This window comes from Symphalangus syndactylus, chromosome 2 (genome assembly GCF_028878055.3).
Source record: "Symphalangus syndactylus isolate Jambi chromosome 2, NHGRI_mSymSyn1-v2.1_pri, whole genome shotgun sequence".
NCBI classification, from domain to species: domain Eukaryota; kingdom Metazoa; phylum Chordata; class Mammalia; order Primates; family Hylobatidae; genus Symphalangus; species Symphalangus syndactylus.
Window position 1 is genome coordinate 52,700,017 of NC_072424.2, and position 22,156 is coordinate 52,722,172.

Sequence of the window (22,156 nt, forward strand, 5' to 3'; positions counted from 1 at the left end):
GTCCTGTCAGTCATCACAGTTGATAGGAAGGCCAATCTGTGTGCTGCAGTGCCTAGTGCAGTGCCTAGTACAGATGGTGATTGGTAAATGTTGGGTGAATACATGGATGAATGAATAAATAGACTGATGGATGGACGGACCTCAAAAATTTGGGGTGAGGAGAGTATAAATAGCATGTTTGATGTACCATTATGGTTAGACCCATGCTTTTTTTATTTTTATTTTTATTTTTTTGAGATGAAGTCTCACTCTGTCACCTAGGCTGGAATGCAATGACACAATCTCGGCTCACTGCAACCTCCACCTCCCAGGTTCAAGTGATTCTTCTGCCTCAGCCTCCCAAGTAGCTGGGACTACAGGCATGTGCCAGCATGCCTGGCTAATTTTTTATATTTTTAATAGAGACGGGCTTTCACCATGTTGGTCAGGCTGGTCTTGAACGCCTGACCTCAGGTGATCCGCCTGCCTCAGCCTCCCAAAGTGCTGGGATTACAGGCGTGAGCCACGGCGCCGGGCCCATGCTTTGTAACTGAATAATACTTTTTCTGAAGTCTAGAGAGTCTCTCTTGTCAGATGAATCTTAGCAAGGCACTGAGGTTGGATATTTCCAAGAAGCCTTCTGCGGTGGTGAAAAAACTCTCTTCCCTTTGACCTTCCATTTGTGTAAGGAGAACACAATTCCATTCTATGATTTCTTATCAAATTGAGGATTTAATCCTTCTCATGATTATTTTCTTCTTCTTTTTACTCTTCCCAGTTCTAAGATGTTAGGAGTAATCTAGTCGGGACCTTTATTTGATCTCTTAGAATGAATTTATGAAATCAAATGCATCCTCTATATTTTATTTTGGATTAGTGAATCTCAAGACTTCCCCAGGCCCCTATATCTGACAAAGATTCCTAAGAACTCTACTCTCCAGAAGCCCCACTGAACTGGACCAAGGTTGGCTCTGGAATCTCATTGGAATCCTAAAATTTGTGGTGTTTAAAGAACATTTTCTAGCCCAAACCACCAGGAATTTTCCGAACAGACTTCTGACCCTGTGCCATTCAGGACACCATTCAGCTTTGGTTTCAAAAGGAACAAATGCCTAACCTCCTCAAAACGAACATTTTCCCAGCCAGATTATTAGAGTAACTTTCTGCCTTGCATCCACCCCTTCCAGGATGAATTGCAGGTGGATGGATTATAATCATAGAGGCATGGAGGTAAAGCCAAACACTTTACCTCTAAGCAAGCTGGTATAATATTGAATTTTAAATATTTATTATTATTGATACATCCTGAAATTTTTTTTGTGGTCAATTGCAATTTTCTGGTTCTAAATTTTATTATTATTATTATTATTTTAATTTTATTATTATTATACTTTAAGTTAGAGTGGATGAAGTAGAATGACATGCTATCTCTTTTGCAGGATTCCCTGTCAATTCCAATTCTAATGGTGGAAATGAACTCTGTCCAAAGATCAGGATTGGCCAAGATGACTTACCAGGTGAGTAGCAATGTACCCTATTGAAAATGCATGCTTTCTATAAACCTGATATATATTTTTTTATCTGGGAAAGTTGTGGAAAGAAATAAAACCAATCTCATTTTAGACTTTTCATTTTGTATTCCCATTCTATAGGGTTTGATCTGATCTCTCAGTTCCAGGTAGATAAAGCAGCATCTAGAAGAGCTATCCAGAGAGTAGTGGGATCAGCTACATTGCAGGTGGCTTACAAGTTGGGAAATAATGTAGACTTCAGGATTCCAACTAGGTAATCTATCAAAAATGTTTTAATCTAATTATCTGACTCAAATGCATTAAAAATGGATAGCTATCCAATGTTAGAGTTTTCTTATGATCAGTGTTTCTTGGATTATAGTTGTATTTAAAGATGAAGAAATTTATTTACCTGCCTATCTTCAGTACCTGAATACTGCATTTCATGTTTTCAGTATGTAATTTAGTTTCCATTCCAGGAAAAAGCATCACTGAGACTGTTATACATTGATTCAGGACATGTTCTTATTACCTTGCTTTCTGTTTTTCTATAATTTGTCTGGTTTTGACTGAAAGGACCCTCTGTGAAAAGCGCCAGAGGGTAAGCATAAATTTAACTAGGAGCCACAGAGTAGTTAAAAAACTCACAATGGTGCTGTTCAAGTGTCCTGGTGCTGAAATAGAGCCGCACGTCCACTGCTTGGCTCCTGGCAGACATCAAAACAAAGCAAAACTAAAATAATTTTAATAGAAACAATGATAGTAATACTAACAACATCAAATCCTCCACTTCACTGATTTCTTTCTCTGGAAGTAAGCCTTTTGCTCTTTATTTATAACCGAGGTACTTTAGTGTGTAAATGTTGAGTCCTGTCATCATTATGAATGAATCTCAGCAATTTAGTTTTGATATCACCTAAATACTTATTTATGATTATGATAATTATTATATGCTTTAGCACACTGTAAAAAAACTAGAATTAAGATTCCTTTAGTAGATAAATGAGACAATTAGGACTTCAATAGAAATTAAGTTATAAAGGTAAATAATGAATTAGAACAATAAGATAATATAGAAACTCAATGTATATAAAAATAAAAATTTTGAACAAATTAGAAGAATCTGATGTGATAGTACCAGATTACAGCTAGAAATTCATATTTTGAACATACTATATATTATTGTATAATACAATAGTACATTATATGAGCCCTTTCTATAAATTTACTAATTAACATTAATTTCATTCTCATCACAACCCTGTAATATAGGGTCATTATTAACCTTTTTTTTCTTAAATCAGGGATCCCCAAAAGTTTAATTTACTTGCATAAGGTGAGTGGGTTGGAATGTGCCGGAAGGACTGAATCCCAGGCAGAATGGTTGCAAAGGTTTTACTTCTAACCACTACTCCATACTGACTCTGGAAAACCATTCACATCTGGAAAGATTGAAACCATGATAACAGTGACATTCACTTTTTTTTCCTCATAATTTCTTTTCACGTATGGAAGTGCCAGTTGTGTTGCTAAATAAGCTTTAAAAATTCAGTTTTTTTCTTTCTTAAATAATTAAGCAAAACACGAGGTCCTCAGTGCTGACCTGATTTTCTCTTCTAAGATTTGAGGTACTGTCATTAACTCTTTTTTTTTTTTGAGACAGAGTCTCGCTCTGTCGCCCAGGCTGGGGTTCAGTGGCGCAGTCTCGGCTCACTGCAAGCTCCGCCTCCTGGGTTCACGCCATTCTCATGCCTCAGCCTCTCGGAGTGGCTGGGACTACAGGCGCCCGCCACCATGCCCGGCTAATTTTTTATATTGTCATTAACTCTTAAGTTCAGAGATTGATCAATTTGATGCCACGTGGCTTCCTTACCTCCTGCTCATCTTCGTTGTTGTCTAGAGCTATCACTAAATAGTGTACCCAGGCTATATTTAATGTCTCACATTTGCTACCTTTGACTCCCTGCCCCCATAAAGACTAAAAAATCTTGTTTTACTGTCAAGGCTTATTAAAAGATAAGGAAAGAAGGAGGAAGAAATTAGGAAAAGAAAGCAGGAGAATAAAAAGAGAAAGAGGAAATTTAGAGACTCAGACATGTGGAATTCCAAGTAAACAGTAAAGTTTATTCTTGGGAAAGTACTTAGACTATCTTTACTTCAGTTCCCTCAGTTTAAAATTAGGAATAATAACTATGTCATGAGGTTGCTATGCAGAGTAGGTGTTCATAACTGGAGAATGCTTGAAGAGCCCAATCCCTACTGGTATTGGGTAAGTGTTTATTATTAGTGGTGAAGAGCACTAGAAGGAGAGAATGCATGTATATGAAAGTCTTTTCTCCTTAGAGGATCCTTTCTTTACAATCTCCCCTCCAAGTCCTGCTAATTCAAAAGCGGATTGACAAGGAGACTAGGGATGGGAATTGCTCTCGGCCGTACAAGGTGTAGACAATGTTCATATAAAGGGACTTTCTGTGTTAGAGAACATAGGCTCCGAGACAGTGAAAGAAGCTATTAGCAGGATCTTTGTGGGAAGAAAATATTACGGTATATGGAACTAATGTGATAGAGTCACAGTTTATCCTTATTTATCTTTTCTATTTTTTTTGAAAGACTTCAGAGACACATACTTTTTTTTTTTTGCTGCTTTTTATTCCTTATTTTAAGCATAATAGTTTTACACTCTCAACTCCCACTAACAAACGTGTTATGTTTATTTTCCTTAAAAACACAGTCTTTTTTGGGTTAAGGTCACAAACAAATGTTTCAAGGTCCAAAGACTATTTAATCTTTCATTCAAACCCTTACGATTCTTCATTTAAGGTACTCTTTGAAGGCTGTAATATAATAAAATAAATCATTTATAGATACAGCTTCTTTTAAATTATGTATGCTGTCAAGTTTACTTATTGATGTGCATAGCATATTTGCAAGAACCGAATTTCAGGTATTCCAAGAAAAGACAATGGAGCTGACTGTTCTGTAAATTAGACTTGTGAGATTTTTAAGTGGTCTTAGGTATATGCAACTACATATATGTTTTATTAGTAAGAATACGAAAATGAATTTTCTCTTCTTACCATGTTGACATACTATACTAGCCTAGTTTAAAAGATCAATAACATGATAATCTAAATTATTTCTACATATATTCACACACGTATATTATCTTCATATATATGGAGAGAAAGAGACAGCTACCATTAGTTTAACAATGTATCTATAATTGAGGTATTCATTTAGCAATCTCAAACCTACCCTCCATCATTTTAAATTAATTATTTTCTTTTTTAGTTTTTGGCATTACATACACCAAGTCAGAGATAAATTAAGACATGTTCTTTCCTACCTTTAACATAATCTCTTCATTGAGTGGGAAAGATTGAATGAAACACAAATTGGGAGAACTCCCTCAGTTAACTTCAGGATGTATTTTCACAAGAGTCACCTAAACACATTACTGTGACTTCCAGAATTGAAACAAAATAGATTTTTTAAAGGAAACTGATTAAGTTCTACAGTTTTGCTCAGTATATCTATAGAGAGATATATAGATAACACAGATTAGGTTATTTTTGAAGCCTGGAAAAATAATGCTTAAGGAAGAGAAGAAGAAGCATTAGATTTTTATCTTCCTTTTAAAAAGCCTCATGCTTCAACAATAACTATCTTGGACAAAAATAAGAAAATAAATTATTTAAGCATCTGGTTAAATCCAAATCATTAATTAAAAATAATAATCGAAATAATATATTTATAATTTAAATGGACACTTGCCCAATTTCACAATTGAGTAAAACTTTGAAAATTTATCTCCCAGCTCCAAATTTATTGAGGTAAGTTAGGTAAGATGTACAAACTTCCATAAGGTTTTATGATTATACAATAGGCAGTGCATTTTATTGTGAATAGTGAATCTTAGCTTCGCTTCTCGAGGTTATTCCAGGATAGATATAATTCTGAAAAATATAAAGTCAAAGAAAATGTGACAAACTGATTGATAAACAGGAAATATATTAAAAACAAATATCTGGAGTCATGTAGTAGACAGTTTCATATGGGGAAAATAGGTCAGTAAATGGTTCTTGTATAATTTTTTTCTTTAGCTCCATATTGAATATTTTAAAACGTCCACTTAATGGATATAAAACATAGGTAGTGAACTGAAAACTTTGCAGTAAGATTAATACATGTCACCAGTGAAAAAAAGGTCTATGGATAAAATAATTCATCCCATACCCTTAATACAAACCAGTCATATTACAAAGTAATAGTTAAAAAAATACTTTTATGATGAAAGAGTATTCAGATGAAAAGTTAACCTTTTTGCTCTCTTTAGAAAACTAACAAGTGACAAAATTTGTTGAGATAGTTGACTCATTTTATTGAGGGCTTGTAAAAATATTTGTATAGAAAAAAGTTAAAGATTTGTTTATGTTGTTATAAGACATAATAAAGTTTTATAATTAAAATCAAAGTAAAGATAGAAGATCTTAGCAAATTAAAGAGGGCTACATAACAAGAATTTGACTTGGAGGAAGGTTATTTGGGATTCTGGGTCCTGGTCCATAACTGTTCTCAGAAATACAAAATTTTTATGGTTTAGCACAGAAAATTCATTAGCATTTAGTTTGCCTAGCATTTCTTCCTTGCTTAGGAATTTTTCTATGCTTAGAAGGAGAAATGTAAAAAGACATAATGTTCAAGTCCTTGAAAGATGATGCTTACATTTAACATGCTGATTTTTAAAGTTCAGTCTTCAGCTTTTAGCAGCTTGGCTTCAGCAGAAGAATATCCAGGTAGCTGGTGCAGCTCTAGACCACAGTCTCTGTATAGGGTAGAGAAGCCTCAGGGACACTACTGGTTTTATTCTGCCATTTAAAGCAGTAAAGGAGTTAGCAATGATACAGACTTAGTTGGCAGATTAAGGAACAACTGGACCGGATGCAGTAGCTCACACCTGTAATCCCAGCACTTTGGGAGGCTGAGGCAGGAGGATCACCTGAGGTCAGGAGTTTGAGGCCAGCCTGACTGACATGGCGAAACCCCGTCTCTACTAAAAATACAAAAAATTAGCCGGGCATGGTGGTGGGCGCCTGTAATCCCAACTCCTTTGGAGGCTGAGGCAGGAGAATCGCTTGAACCCGGGAGGTGGAGGTTGCAGTGAGCTGAGATGGCGCCATTGCACTCCAGCCTGGGCGACAAAGTGAGACTCCATTAGAAAAAAAAAAAAAAAGGAACAACAGAGTTGCAATAGAAGTAAGAATTGGTCACTTTTCCCTTGTCACACATCCAGGGTCAAACTGCTACTTTAACATCATAATCTGAACTCCCTAAAAAAAGACAAACATCCTCAGTGTGAAGAAGCTCCTGAAGTCCTCAGTTACTGATTCTCAAAATACTTATGTGGGCCTGGGATATAATTGTGGAGTGGAATACCCAAGCAATTATGGAAATAACAAATAATCTTAAAATGTTACTTTAAAATAAAAAAAATTAGAAGCTGCTAGCTGCTTTAATTAAATCGTTTCATTCCTAATGAAACGATCAGTACAGCTGATTTACATTCCTAATGATCTTCTCTCTCACTTGTGAATGAAATGTTGCCAAGAACTTTGCAAGAATGTATTTTTTGGCTGAGATGAAATTGCTGAACAGTAGCTCTTTGGGTAGTATAAATAGCAATATTGTTGGGATTATGTGGCATTGGGAACCTTCCTTAGCCATGAGGGAGGGTGTTTTTAAAATGTGTATTTTAAGACGGACCATAAACGTACACAAATGATTGAACTTCTGTAAAGGCCTTTATGAACAGTCATGAAAGAACAAACGGTACATAGGTTTTTACACTGTAGGCTTTCTGTAGGTCTGGCATCTAAAATGGCCTCAAAAGGGAATATGGTAAATACATATGGGTACAGGAAACAAGATTCATATTTACTATTTAAAAATTTTACTCAGGAATTTATATCCCAATGGACTGCCTGAAGAATACTCCTTCTTGACAACGTTTCGAATGACTGGAAGCACACTCAAAAAGAACTGGAACATTTGGCAGATTCAGGATTCCTCTGGGAAGGAGCAAGTTGGCATAAAGATTAATGGCCAAACACAATCTGTTGCATTTTCATACAAGGGACTGGATGGAAGTCTCCAAACGGCAGCCTTTTCGAATTTGCCCGCCTTGTTTGATTCCCAGTGGCATAAGATCATGATTGGCGTGGAGAGGAGTAGTGCTACTCTTTTTGTTGACTGCAACAGGATTGAATCTTTACCTATAAAGCCAAGAGGCCCAATTGACATTGATGGCTTTGCTGTGCTGGGAAAACTTGCAGATAATCCTCAAGTTTCTGTTCCAGTAAGTATAAAACCACACACTATGGCAGATTAAAGCAAAACTGGATTGGTAAAAATGAATATCTCAAGCATCTTTGATAATAAGCTGAGTGTAGCATGTCCCAGATGGAATTTGGAATCAGAGGAAGTTAAGTAGATAGCTTCTGGTCTTGAGGAGCTTAAAGTTGGAAAGTGTTACATGCTCACCTAGTGCACCCAGAGTCTTTCTGAGGCAACTTAGAGAGAAAGCATACTGATGTGGCACATATTGTGTACACATAACTAATGAGAATATTCAAAGTAAGGTTGAGGTGGGTGACAGATTCAGTTAGTCAAGAATCCCATGTTTCTTGGAAGCAATGAACTTTGAAATGAAAGGATTTGGATTGGCAAAAAGAGAGGAGAAAGTACATTCTAGGTGAGGGAAACACCATTAAGGGAAAAAGATAATAAGTAGATCACATTCAAAGGCCTAGGGACTCGCTGATTTGGATGATGTATGTATATGAAAATGTGTGTGTGTGTGTGTGTGTGAAGGAGAGAGAGAGAGAGGAGGGTGAGACATACTATCTTCAGAGTGGTGAGAGATGAGGTTAGAAAGCCATATGATGTCTGGTCAAAAAGAATGAAAGTTATATAGATGCATAATATTGATTTATTTAGAAGTAGGTCTTGCATGACATATTGTAGAAGTGAAGGATTTTAGAGCTCTATTCATGATTTTACTGCAGAGATCCCCAGATATGAAGGTAAGGAATTATATGTTGACACAATAATTGTGCCAACTAGTACAAGATAGTTCTATCATTTTGAATTGTTATACTTTGAGCAATGCTTTAAAAGGATGTTTTATAATATTATGATAGGAATTTAGAAAATATATCTTAGAGGACAAGTGTTCTTTTGAAGGAAACAAAGGAATTTAGAGCTCAATAAATAAACCTTGATGGCAACCTCTCTTTCTCTCATACTAGTATGGAGCTGTTAAATTCTAGCCACAAAACCCATATCATGGAGTGTAGCAGGGTGATACGATGATTTCAAATTGTTTCTGTGCATGTCTCCAAAGAAGAAAAGATTATCAGGGATCTCAGTAATGGAATTGTTCAAATAACCTGTTTTCAAGGCAAGAATTGTGATTAGTGTGAAGGGTAGTGTGAAATTTCTATATTCTGTGATGGACAGGAAGCAATTTGTAACTGCTGTGTTACTACTCTGGCTTGTAGACTCTTGAGAAAGTATTTCTTCATTTAATGAGTTATCACACCTCAAGTGGCTGGGTTAGAAAGCCGATTGGACTATTGTTGTGCCATCTTGAAATTCTGTGCAGCAAGATCTTTGCAATGACACTGGAAAGGTTCTCAGACGACACTGAACTTCTGCAAATAGCTGTTCATTTCTGGGCCGTGGGTGAAGGGAAAGATACTTTAGGTTACCTCCTCACTGTTACAAACATCAGTCAAGTATTTTAAACGTTTATTTATTTATTCATTGGATTAAAAATAGATGTCTTTATAACACTAAATTCTGTGAGCTAAGATGCTATTAAATTGTCTTATTGCCAGAGCGGTAAACTGAAGTCTCACTATTACTTCATTATACTACAGCCTTGCCAATAATGTCAGAGCTGATTGTAGATTTTTCTGCCAACTCTATTCTCACATCACAATGGAGACCAGTTAGTACCAATTACTTTCTATTTTATTCTACCACATGCAGGAGTGCAACCAGAAACCTGGCAGCTGGTTTTACATTCTGCTTCTGGTCCACCAAGGAGCTTTTCTAAATCAGTATACCATAGCCAATGTGAAAAATATTTGAAGTCGTCATGTACAAGTATCTTCCTTCAGACTGAATTCTGACTCCCTTATCAGGAAACACAAAAAAGACTTGAGCCTAACAGCCCATTAACATTCCATATTGGCTGTTGATGGTGGAGGTATGACAGTGACAATGATAGCGAAACTAGATCAAGGTTATAGGCCAAAACAATCCTATCCACATTTAACAACTGGAAGTGATGATGTGAAATTCAAACTTCTCACCAAAATGTATTTCTCAAACTTCATTTTAAGAATTAGAACACTATGTAAGAAAAGCCAACTTACACTTTTTTAAATCATCTTAATATGCTTAATATACCAATTCAAAGTTTTTGAAATGCTTTTATTCCCATTAACTTATTTGATTCTTGCAACAACCTTGTAAGATAGAAAGTAGAGATAGCATTACCTCCATTTCTCAGCTGAGGAAGTGAACTCACAGATCTATTAACTTGTAAGAAATAGTGTTAGGTACAACTTTTCTGATCTACCTTATCTTCTGCTATGCCAACTAGCTTTCCTTTGGGAAAAAGAAAAATATATGCAACCCCATATTTTTCCTTATAGAGAATTTCATTATTCTTACTTTGAAAGACATTTGTGATTTGCCTTCAGAATTTACTTTGCAGGAAAAACCAAATAAATTTTTAAAAAGTGAGAAGTTTGTACAGTATAAAACATGTCCTCAGACATTAATCCAACTTGCTTATTTACCTATTAAACTTTCGTTGAGTGTGTAAATATTGGGTATACAAAGAGAAATAAATCACAGACTTTTTCTTCAGTCTATTGAGGATAAGGAGTTGAGACAAGTAAACGATCATCACAATATAGCATGATAAGGACCATGATAGTGGCCAGTGCTGCATGCTAAGAAGCACATAGAAAAAAAATCTCCTCACTCAGATGAGAGCAGGGAGGCATGAGACTGGGGACCATGGATGTTTCCTAAGGGATTTGATGTCTGAAAGGAGTCCTGGGGATGAAAACATCATCCAGGAGAAGACAACGTACAATGTTCCAGACAGATGGACTCTCATTTGAAAATTCCCACATGGGTCAGTTCTTCCCTTTTCAAGCTTTGTTAGTGTTCCCACATTGTTCCTCATTTTTGAAAACTGAAGGTAGTCAAACACTCATAGAAGCCCATAGACAAAGCCTGTGTGTCCATGAGTTGTCCTTAGCCCCTTGTTTTAATTTTATGGCCTATTTTCTTAGACTTCTCACCAATTGGGTTGAAATCTGAAGTTGCTGACAATTGCTGAAGATGAACAATGACTACCTGTCCCTTAGAGGACTTAGAGAGTGATGGGTAGTGATATGGACATATTCTGAGAGGCAGAAGAACTATACTGATAGGTCACCCTTCTCTCAATTTGGAGACGGCAAATATCAATATTACTATGTTAGAAATTTTAAATGAAAATGAAATAGCACAAAAAAACCATAAAAACAATAAGAAAAAGTGTAGTTTTACGTTTTCCTTCATGCAATTGCATTCATTCTAATCTTTGACACTCTGCATTAATTGAATACTTTTTTTAGAGTCAACCCTTGCTTTTCTTTAGTAAATAAATCAAAAGCAAAATATCCCTTCTAAAGGGATTATCAATGTCAAAAAGTAACCCTAGCAACTTCATAATAAAAAATGCAATTGAAAACCACATTTGATAGATCACTGATGCTAAAAGAGTCACTTATATGGTACTTGTTTGCTATTTCCTCCCTGCCTATCCTATCTTTCATCCCCTTTCCTTTTCTAAGTTAAAAAGGAAGCCAATTTCAAAAGGTTTTCATAACCTTGTGATATAGCTGTTCACGTGGTCTACAACTCAAACATCTTCTCATCATTCATGGTTATTTAGTGGGCTCAGAGCATTTTATATTTTTTTCCCAATGCACTGCTGTAATACATTATTAGTTTGATTTTAAAGCAATAAATCCCATATATTTTATTCTCCTTTGTGTTAATATTTTAGGATGGTGCCATTTATCCCACTGCAAAGCCTGGTTTCCTGGCAGCATACCATAAAAACATGTTATTTTATGGCAGATTCTTTATTGTTTGTTGTCAGCATGATAGCCCAGGAGAATTATCTGGTACAGCTCTATTAGAAAACAAAGTTGGCCTTTCTCCCTTTTCAGAGATACATGCTGGGAGTTTGGGCTTGTTTGAGGGGTGATAAAAGTTTATGTGGCTTAACAAACATATGATTCAAACCATTCTTCTTTTTACCTGTGCATATTCCAAAGAAGCCAACATGGAACGTGATTAATTGGACAGACTTACTGCTTTAAAACGTATATTATCAAATGCGTGGCTCTGTGTTTATTTTCACTAGATTCAGAGAAAATGTGAGAGCTGGCAAAACTGTTGTTGGAAAAGCTATATGTACTTTTCTCCATCCACAGAATTGAATCACACTAACTTCCACATGTAAAAACAATACAAGTTTCATGAATTATAACATGGGAAAAATAAATTATGAGGCTGTGATTAATATTATTTCTGATATTTGAGAAATACTATTGGAAAGTTATGTTTTTAGTGATTTGGGAAATGCCTACTATCTATTATGCATAAAACTATTAAGTCTGCTTATTAAGTTGTTTTTGACAAATACATCTTTTACAAATACTCTTTCAGTTGGAAGAAAAAATTAAATTAAAAAGAAAAATGGCAATATTTTCTATACATATCGATAGGAAATATTTTTATAAAATTTTGATTTGATTAAAACATTTTTGAGAACTGTCCGAACAATTTTATTTTATATTTTGGAGATGAAACTCAGCCTGCTGCATTGTAGACCATATTAACAACCTCAGCTGGATTTTCCACTAGGTGGCAATGAAATGAGGAAACACAGAACTAGAGCTGGTGACACAGTAGAAGCCATGATTGGAAGTAGGGGCTGTGGATAGCTAGAATAAAAACTGAAAAATGATCAAACTTTTTTTTAACAGAAAACTAAAAACACTGAATTTTTTTATTGGCCTCAGCTGTGCCCATAGTGTTGCAATAAAAAAAATCAGTGTGTTATTAGATTTTTATTTCTATAAAAATATACATGGGCTAAGACCATAAAGAAATCTTTGTTCATGTTAATCTCTGCTTGGTTAGTTTCTTTGGTTACAGTGTGGTGTCAGTAGAATCATGGGCTTTCAGAGCTGGAGGAAACTTTGCATCTAATCCAAACCTCTGAGTCTATCATGAAGAAACTGGAACCCGGACAGGGGAAGGGAATCACCACAAATCATGATCAAACCAGAAAGGCAAATACTATCAATTCTTTCTTCATTATATTTCTTATCCATCTCTATGTACTCATTCATTAATATTCAGTAACTATTTATTAAACATCTGCTAAGTTATAGGCCTTATTTTAGGTGGCGGTGAAAGCAGATGAAATTAATGCTCCAATGTCGCTTACATTCTGGGTAGAGGAGACAGACACTATAAATACATAAGTATATGTAGAGTATGCCTGGTGGTCATAAATGCTATGGGGAAAAACGAAGCAGGATATTGGAGTGCCTTGAGTGAGGGCCTCATTAAGAAGAAAATATTTTGGCAGAAACCTGAAGGAGTTGAGAGAATTAGCATCTGGGTATCTGGGGGAGGAGGATTCCAGGAAAAGAGAACAGTGAGTGGAAAAGGGTCTGGTGTAGGTGTGTGATGTCTGAGAACTCCCTGGCAGCCAGTGTGGCTGGAATGAGACTAAGAAAGGAGGTATTGAGGTTGGAGAGGTAACATGATGGAGATGTGGTTGAGAAATTGTGTTAGTACTTTGGCTTTCACACTGTGTGAGATGGGTGGCTACCAGGTGGTTTTGAATAGATAGGCAACATGTTCTCATCTTTTAAAAGGATCTTCTTGGCTGCTATTTTGGTAATATATTGTAGGAGAAGGGAGAGAAGGACATAAGCGTGTAGGAGCAAGGGCTACTGAAGAGCTACTGCAATAATTCAGGCACAGACAGCCTTGGTTTAAACCAGGGTGGTAGTGGTGGAGGTGATGCAAAGTGATCCAAACCTAATATATTTTGAGGTAAAGAAAACAGGATTTGGGGTATGAGAGAAAAAGAGGAATCAAGGATGACACCAATACTTTTGGTGTGAGTAATTGGAAGTATAGACGTGCCACTTACTGACATGAGAAAGGCTGTGGGAAGAGCAGGTGTCAGGGAGAATATAAGGAGTTAGTTTGGATATTGGAGTTAGTTTGATCGTTACTAGACGTCTAGATGAAGTTGGTAAGTAGGCAGATGTATGCTTTTGGAGTTCAACAGATAGGTCCATCTGGGAATAGAACTCTGGGAATCGTCAACATACATACGGTTTTTAAAGTCAGGAAATCACCAAGAGACAAGTGTAATACAGAAGTCCAAGAACTGAGTCCTGAAATATCTCTAAATGAAAACATTTAGAGATTGCTGAGATGAGGAACATTTGTCAAAAGAGATTAAGAAGGAGGAATCTGTAATATAGGAGAGGACCAGGAGATTGTGGTGCCCTGAAAGTCAAGGGAAAATGGTATTTCAAAATGATAGAATAAGAAACGGACTCATATGCTGTAGATAGGTCAAATAGTTGACCATTGGATTTAGAAATCAAAGGGATTGATCTTGAGAAAAGACCCATTGGAGTGTTGGGAGTGAAAGCCCAACTGGAATGGGTTCAAGAGAAAATGAGGAGAAGAATTGGAGACAATAGTTATAGACATCTCTTTTGAATTTTGCATAAAGAGGAACAGAGAATGGCAGCTGAAACGGTATGTAAAGTGTGGGGGGATTTTTTTTTTTTTTAATCTGACAGATAACTCAGGATGCTTCATCATAGTTTAGAGTGTAACACTTCTTGTTGCTTTACTGCGGTAGCCTCCTTCTGCCTCAAAGGATTAGGCATTTATGACCAAATGAATTTCCTCAAAATGCCCTTCTAAATAAAGGAAGCTTTCCCCATCCCTATCTTTTGCAAAAAAAATCTTTTAGTGACAATTTAATAATAATATACCAAGTAATATTTAAATTCCTTAGCCCTGAAGTCAAGGTGAAAAAAAAATCTGATGTCTACTCTGCCCCAGCAAATTTGATCTCTTCTCTATATACCACTTCCTACTCTTGGGACTTGTATTTGTAACCTCTCTATGTAAACCCTAATCTTTACCCTCTGTGTCTCTGCTTATAATAACAGAAGTGGGGCTTTAGGGCCCCACTCATATATGTGCATGCCCATATATGCGCTTGTTATATGATCTCTTCATTGATGACCTGAGCCAGAAAAATACTTCTGTCATCTCCACTGCTATAGTATTTATCATCAAAACATTTTCTGCTTAGATACTGCCTTATATGCTGGACATTTTTGTGTCTTTCATGGTGTCTATCCCAAAGCACATGAATGTGTTATATGAAAATATGTTGAATAAATAAATAAGCATATCACAGGTCTGCTAACTCCAAGTCTCCTGCTTTCTCCTTTTACCATTCTGCTGTAGCCTTTGGTATAATCCAGTGTTGAGTTAAATATGAGTGCTACCTACATCCCTAGCACTATTTCTGGAACAGCATGGTTTAGTCTACACAGAATTAGGAAATTTTCTAATTTTGAGGCAGCCCACAGCCTCCTGCTCAGTAATCAGGAAGCTTCACTTGGAGGAGGTCTTTTATGATGATATAAACCAATATTTGGTCATAAACTGAAAGGAACGATGAAATCTGAGAATTCAAGTGTTCTTTTAAATCTTTGTTGTCACTGAAGACAAAAACTTAATGAAACATCTGTCCTATTAAAGAGCTAGTTTTTTGGTGTTTTATAGTTGTAAAATTTAATCATAATTCGGCTTGCAAAAATCAAACCTTGTGCCAATCTCATTAACATTGAGCCAAGTTTCATAGTCATTAACATTCTCTCTCAGGAGGAAAAGATAGTTCTCTGCAGTTAGTTTTTGTTTAGTTCTTACGAAGGGCTTAAATACCTTATTAATCTTTCTTAACAACCTGGCAAAATAAGTAGAAATCGTTAAGCTTGGTAAAAGAATAGAGAGTTGGGGCCAAAATTCCTTGCTTAAATGTGTTGTCAGCTGAGCATTATTGTAACCTTGTGGATTGAGTTATACCTTTACATTGTCGTATAGAAAATAATTGAATAGGCCAGATGCAGTGGCTCACACCTATAATCCAAGCACTTTGGGAGGCTGAGGTGGGTGGATCAAGATGTCAAGAGATCGAGACCATCCTGGCCAACATGGTGAAATCCTGTCTCTACTAAAAATACAAAAATTAGCTGTGTGTGGTTGCACGCCTCTGTAGTCCCAGCTATTTGGGAGGCTGAGGCAGGAGAATCGCCTGAACCCAGGAGGCGGAGGTTGCAGTCAGCCGAGATTGCGCCACTGCACTCCAGCCTGGCAACAGAGCGAGACTTCACCATAAAAAAAAGAAAGAAAGAAAGAAAGGAAATAATTGAATAATCCTAAATCTGGGCAGATGTGAGGAACCTTACATTCACACACCACTCAGTTCTCCTTGAGACAATGGAGAAACATTTTATGTTGAGAAGGATGGCTTTTGCTAGGACATTTTATGTTCTGTTTAGTAGATTTAAAACAAACTTATTTATTTATTTACTTGTATTTTTTCTTGTCTTGCAAATTATAAACCCAGTGTGGAGAAGGGAATATCTTTGGTTTCACTAGAATGTTTCCTTAGTGTTTGGCTTCTATTGGGACATCACAAATGTTGACTAAAGGACTAAATTAGTTGTAAACACCACTGCACTCACACAAGCCAAAAGGACTAAATTTTTGTCACATATATTTTGTCAGTGAGTATTCAAAGAGAAGAATGATTCCAGGTATGAAAATGAGAAAGGTGTGAAAATCAGCATTTTACATGTATAACGAAAGTGACTTTTACCAAGGCACTCTGCCAGTCTTCCTTCAAAATAGTTAGCATGGAAATTGGAATTCATATTTCATGCCAAAAAATGATGGTTGTATAGATGATTATTAACGCGTAGGTGGTGTTTATGTGGATGCGCAGATGTGTTCGGAAACTCTTGATCTATGTGGCACTCTGAACAACCCAGCCTGTATTCACAGATGAATTACATTTCATTCCCCCATTATCCTGTGCCACAATTGCAGCTCGCATATTTAAACAGGTGTACCAATTTATCCAGAGAGAATTACATATTTGAGAAAACAGTTTAATGAATTACTTCACATTTGCAACAAGTAACTTTAATGAACTATCTAAACAAAAGATATGGGTTTTCTGGTTAGCCAAAACTTCCTTTTGTTAAACTTTCCCTTCCTCTGTGGGTAGGAAGGAAAGACTTCATTCTTCATTGTCTCTCCAATTTTGATCTTCTGTCCAGTGATCTCAACTCTGGATGATTCCAAAACAGTGAAAAAAAACATGTAATTTCATTCTAGATTTAGGAGCTCTAGAATCCATTTGGCAGATGGGATGACATGGACATCTCTATTGCATGAAAGAAAAGAAGTGATGCTTAGATCTAGGACCTGGATACTTACCCAGACATTTGCATAACATCAATGACAAATAAATATGGATCCAATTTGAAATGCCTAGCTAGAAAGCTCCTTAATTAAGAGATACCAGCATGGCTCATGGCTATAGGCTTCCTATGGGCTATGAATTTTAATTTTTTTGCCTTGTCACCTGAGGATCTTTTCAGATTCAGACCTGGCAACACTTTCCTTGCCCTGTTTGTTTGCTGTTACCCTCTTTTTTATCCTGTAACACCTGCTAACAATGTAAGAAGTTGTCAGGACACATTTGGACTTCAAGTGTCTAGAAAGTTACATCTTTTCAACCAATGAATAGGATTATATAAAATTAAATATTTTAAAACTTTTTCTCCTGAGTCTTATATTTCCTTCTGACTACCTTCATCTTCAGTCCTTAAATTTCCATTTTAAACTGTGACCACTCCATGGAGAATATCTTCTCCAATGTGCAAATTTTCTCCAAGTCTAGATTTTCTTTCTTCTACTTGTCCTTCTGATTGCCACTTTTTTTTCCTGTCTGTTTCTAATCTCCCATCTAAAATCTTAAAGCATATATTCCCTGTAGAGTTCAATAGCCCTGGGTTTCAACCCAGACTCTGACACTTATTGGTTTATGACTTGGACAGTTTCTGTTCCCTCTGAGCCTCATTTTAATAGGATCTACTTCTTGAGACTGTCATCAGAACAGAAATAGAAAGTCAGCGCTTGTGGTCTCTTTCCAGGCTAGGGGTATGCTGAAATAATTCAAATCTAAAGACATCTGTACCTAATAATCAGAGAAACTTGTGAAAGGCTTCCAAGCCATTTCCATTAGAAAACTTCCATCATTCTCAGCAAACTATCACAAGGACAAAAAACCAAATGCCGCATGTTCTCACTCATAGGTGGGAATTGAACAATGAGAACACATGGGCACAGGAAGGGAAACATCACACTCCGGGGACTGTTGTGGAGTGGGGGGAGGGAGGAGGGATAGCATTAGGAGATATACCTAATGTGAAATGATGAGTTAATGAGTGCAGCACACCAACATGGCACATGTATTCATATGTAACAAACCTGCATGTTGTGCACATGTAGCCTAAAACTTAAAGTATAATTAAAAAAAAAAAAAGAAAACTTGTCTTCAAGGAAAAGCAAGAGTCCTGGTCCAGTGTGCTCAACCAGTTCAAGTTGATTTCCAATTATTTAACAATTAGACCCAGGTATAAACTCATCTCTCTCTTGAATGACCAGCTTCAATCGCCAAAAAACCTTACCTGACTGTCTACTACCTTTCTCCAGTTTGAACTTCAATGGATGCTGATCCATTGTGACCCCCTGCGGCCCAGGAGAGAAACTTGCCATGAGCTGCCAGCCAGAATAACGGTGAGTCCTCTGACTACCTGCAAAGGCCACTTCTACCCAGCTCAACCCTCTCCACCTCACCACTTCCCCATCTTGCCACCTCTCCAGCACCCCTCCTCCCCACTCTCTTTCCCTAAGACAGCCTGTGCTTTGCTGTACTCACTAGAGAAATATTAGGGAAGCACAGGTTATACTTTCGACCTGGCAGGTAGAAACCACCTGCAGCCTGGCAGGTAGAAACCACCTGCGGGTGTGCGGTTCTCCCTTTGGTGGCTTATGGACCTTCCTCCCTTACTCTCAAACGTATCCAAGAACACTTGAGGTCTACTGGCCAGCGCTGGCACAGGCCACCCACCCGGGAAGGCTCCGAGGACAGCCAGAAGCTGCACTGGGATGGATGGCATAGAGGCAGAGCTGCGTGCTCAGGCCTTGCCTGTGCGGCGGCAGGGAAGGGGTTAAGGGCGACTGTTGTCATTCTATCCGTCCTCCCCTGCCCCCTAGCTCTCCTCCAATCCCAGGACCCTCTCCGGGGCCATTCATAAACAGGGGGGACGCGCGCCTCCCGGGCCCGGACACCTTGGCCACCGCTACTCCCGGGGGTGCTTTTTCTGCATGGGCGAAGTGCCACCTATGCGAGTGGCGGGTCTGGAAGCCTAGAGGGGAATCAAGCTGCAGAGCCGGGCCAAGGGATTAGCGAAGGGCGGCGGGCATGGCCTGGACTGCGCGGGACCGCGGGGCCCTGGGGCTGCTGCTGTCGGGGCTCTGTTTGTGCGCGGCTCAAGTAAGTTGCGAGCGAGTTTGAGGGGTGCTTTTCTCACTTTCTCCCCATCTTTTCTTCTCCAGCCCAGCCAGACCACCGACGAGGTAAGTTGGGGACAGGGAGTGTTTGCATTTTTCAAGCGCACACCAGGACAGGTGGGGGCGCAGAGGTCGGGAGAGCTGTGAGGAGGCGAGGAGCATCCCCAGGGCTCTCAGACCCGCGCTTCCTCCAGCCTCCAGCACCTGCCGAGAGTCCTATGGAAGTCCAGAGCCCTAGATGACCCCTTGGTCTAGGAAGGGGGGCTCCCCGCCACCTGGGTCCTCCCTACTGCAGGCTCTGGCGCTGAAGGTAATAGGTGACTCGAGACCGAGGTTTAATTCTTAGCCTGTTACTGCCTTTTACTTCCCCGACCTCACCCCCGCCCCCGCCCCACCTCCTGGTCACTGTCAAGAGCAGGCCTTGCTGGAAAAGGCGGGAATCCAGGCACGCTCCCTCTCCTGTTCCTCCAGCCCGCGGTAGCTGCACTAAACCCCAAGTCCAGCTAGCGGTGCTGGCGGCTCCGGGATGGAACCGGGCGGCCCTGGCTCCCATCGGCGTTTCAGCAGTTTCCCAAAGGCTCCAGCGCCTCCTGCCTCTTGCGCGGGGGAGGACCCGGAGGGAGCGCATAAGCCCAGCTGAGGTTTGAGGTTTCACTTACAAAGACCCCATTGTAACCTGTTTGGTCATTGGAGTTTAGAAAAACAAAGTTTTCCTTGATGAAAGAGTCTTTCTTCTTTTTCTTTTTTGAATTCAGAACGGTAAAAAAAAGCCCCACATTCCCTAAGCAACACGTTTATACTATTTCAGACGCCAGCATTCCCTCTAGCACCATCAAAACGTAGCTGTTTGCAAGCGATAAAAAGGGTCATGTCCTAGGGTCAGTCTGAAATTTGGTGTAATTTTGAAGCGAGATGCAAAGACCTAATTCAAGGGACTGAGGGAGTGTCACTGCAGGTAAAACTGAAATGCGGCCAGGCACTGGTCTCAAGGCTGCCCTGCCCTACTCCTCCCAAATCTTTTCCTCAAGTATACCCACCACCTCCCCATTCTACTGGACAAAGATCCTGGTGGGGAGTCTCTGTTCTTGGCTGTTCCATTCTGGCCAAAACACTGACCTGCAATGACTGATAAATCGAGGTATCGAATGAGCCCCATTTTCATTTTTGAATCCTTTTGAGAGTACAAAGGCGTTAGACCCTCCCTTTTCCACAGCTCCTCCTGGGTTTAATGCACTCTGCAGAGGTGAGATCCAGTGAAGCCTCCCTCAACCTTGGGAGCGTCAATCCTGCTCTAGCCCCACAGTTTAGCTCATTAGAATATGGTGGAGACCAAAGCTGCGCTTGCTTGGAGGTCTGAGACATTTTTGCGTTGGGTTTCAAAAACCCGGCCTCCTCTGGAAGGTATCTTTAACCTCACGGAGGCGGGGGCTTCAGGGCACTGCGCTCAGTGCACCCTGTTGCCCAATGTGCGCCACTAACCTATGTCTGCTATTTTTGCCAGAGAGGTCCGCCGGGCGAGCAGGGTCCTCCCGGGCCTCCAGGCCCCCCTGGAGTTCCAGGCATCGATGGCATCGACGTAAGTTTCTATCTCCAGGCCACCTCTGTTCCCCAGTCCTGCCCTTTCCTATTCTTTTTCCAGGGCTCCTGTGGGTTTTTTTTAGAGAGGACCAGGGTCTCCCCTTCCTGCCACCCCACTTAAAGGCAGGATCAGACATGGGCGAGAGTTGGGGGTTGGATCCTAGGAGCCCGGGGATTTTTGGAGGGAGAGGTGTCCCTGTTGTCCCTGTTGGTCATGAACCTCCACGTTTGACCCTTATACCATCCCCATCCGTGAAGTGAGCTCTCCTGGAATTGTCCCAATGGGGTCCCCAGCCTACCCCGCTCATAGACTGCTCTCTCTTTTTCTTTTACCCCTCCAGGGTGACCGAGGTCCTAAGGGCCCCCCGGGCCCCCCGGTAAGTTGATTGGAGCAAATGGCTCTCCACTTCCTTCCTTTAGACGTGTTTTGCAGCCCCCTGTTTCTGAAGGGTCTCAACTTTGCACCTTTTTCTCTCCTGCCCCCGCACTCTTCTCCCCCTGCTCAGGGTCCTGCAGGTGAACCGGGAAAGCCAGGAGCACCAGGCAAGCCAGGCACACCTGGCGCTGATGTGAGTAGGCGAGTGCTGGGAGGGCGCCCAGCCTGGACTGTGTGGTGGGTACGCGTAAGTGTGTGTGTGTGTGTGTGTGTGTGTGTGGTGGGTGGGGGGGGGGCGGAGGGAGAGAGAAAGAGAAAGAGAGCGCGCTGTGGCTCTAAACTTGGCCTCCTGCCAGCGCCTGACTGATCATGGAGCTGCTAGCTTTTGCAAAAGGACTTGTGAAGGTGAGGTTACCTCTCTCTAGGAGGCGTTGGCGTTTCCTCCTCCTAGAAAACAGCAGCGGGTAACGGCTTCCTGTTTCTAACCGTGACCTCACAGTGCACGCTTTGAACTCTCAGCCCCACTGCGGGCAGAGGGGGTACGGATGGCAGTAGATTGTACTGGCTTCGGCTTACCTGCTGTGAGCCCACTGGCAGGCTCCTGGAAGCTAGCCTTCGCCCTTGCTCTTTCATCGGCACTCCCTGCATTAATTTAGAAAACGATCCTGCAGGTAGGCAAAGGGCCAGAGCACCCCCAAATCCCAAGGAATGTGAAAAAGAAAGATGCACTTGAAGTGAGTGGGGATGTGCGGGGAATTTAGAAATTCAAAACTAGCTTTTCCTCTTTCCATGGAGTTTTTCTGGCTGGCATTACTGGCAGAAATGAACTGGCTAGGATTGTATGAAGATTGAGAACCAGCAGGCTTTCTCCAGT

General features: G+C 39.6%; 1 protein-coding gene across 7 annotated transcripts in view; it reads left to right on the plus strand.

Annotated features, from left to right (window-relative positions):
* The window catches only part of COL9A1 (collagen type IX alpha 1 chain), a 196,057-nt gene that overhangs the window by 108,969 nt on the left and 64,932 nt on the right, over window positions 1–22,156 (plus strand). For 5 of the 7 annotated variants that reach the window (XM_063630526.1, XM_063630528.1, XM_063630533.1 and 2 more), the window contains 8 exons: window positions 1,419–1,496; window positions 1,632–1,764; window positions 7,449–7,845; window positions 18,468–18,551; window positions 19,374–19,394; window positions 20,830–20,904; window positions 21,248–21,283; window positions 21,413–21,523. In XM_063630526.1, coding sequence (XP_063486596.1) covers window positions 1,419–1,496; window positions 1,632–1,764; window positions 7,449–7,845; window positions 18,468–18,551; window positions 19,374–19,394; window positions 20,830–20,904; window positions 21,248–21,283; window positions 21,413–21,523 — 935 coding nt within the window. The remainder of the gene's footprint in view (window positions 1–1,418; window positions 1,497–1,631; window positions 1,765–7,448; window positions 7,846–18,467; window positions 18,552–19,373; window positions 19,395–20,829; window positions 20,905–21,247; window positions 21,284–21,412; window positions 21,524–22,156) is intronic. The other 2 variants (XM_055257152.2, XM_063630550.1) reach the window with 2 other exon arrangements.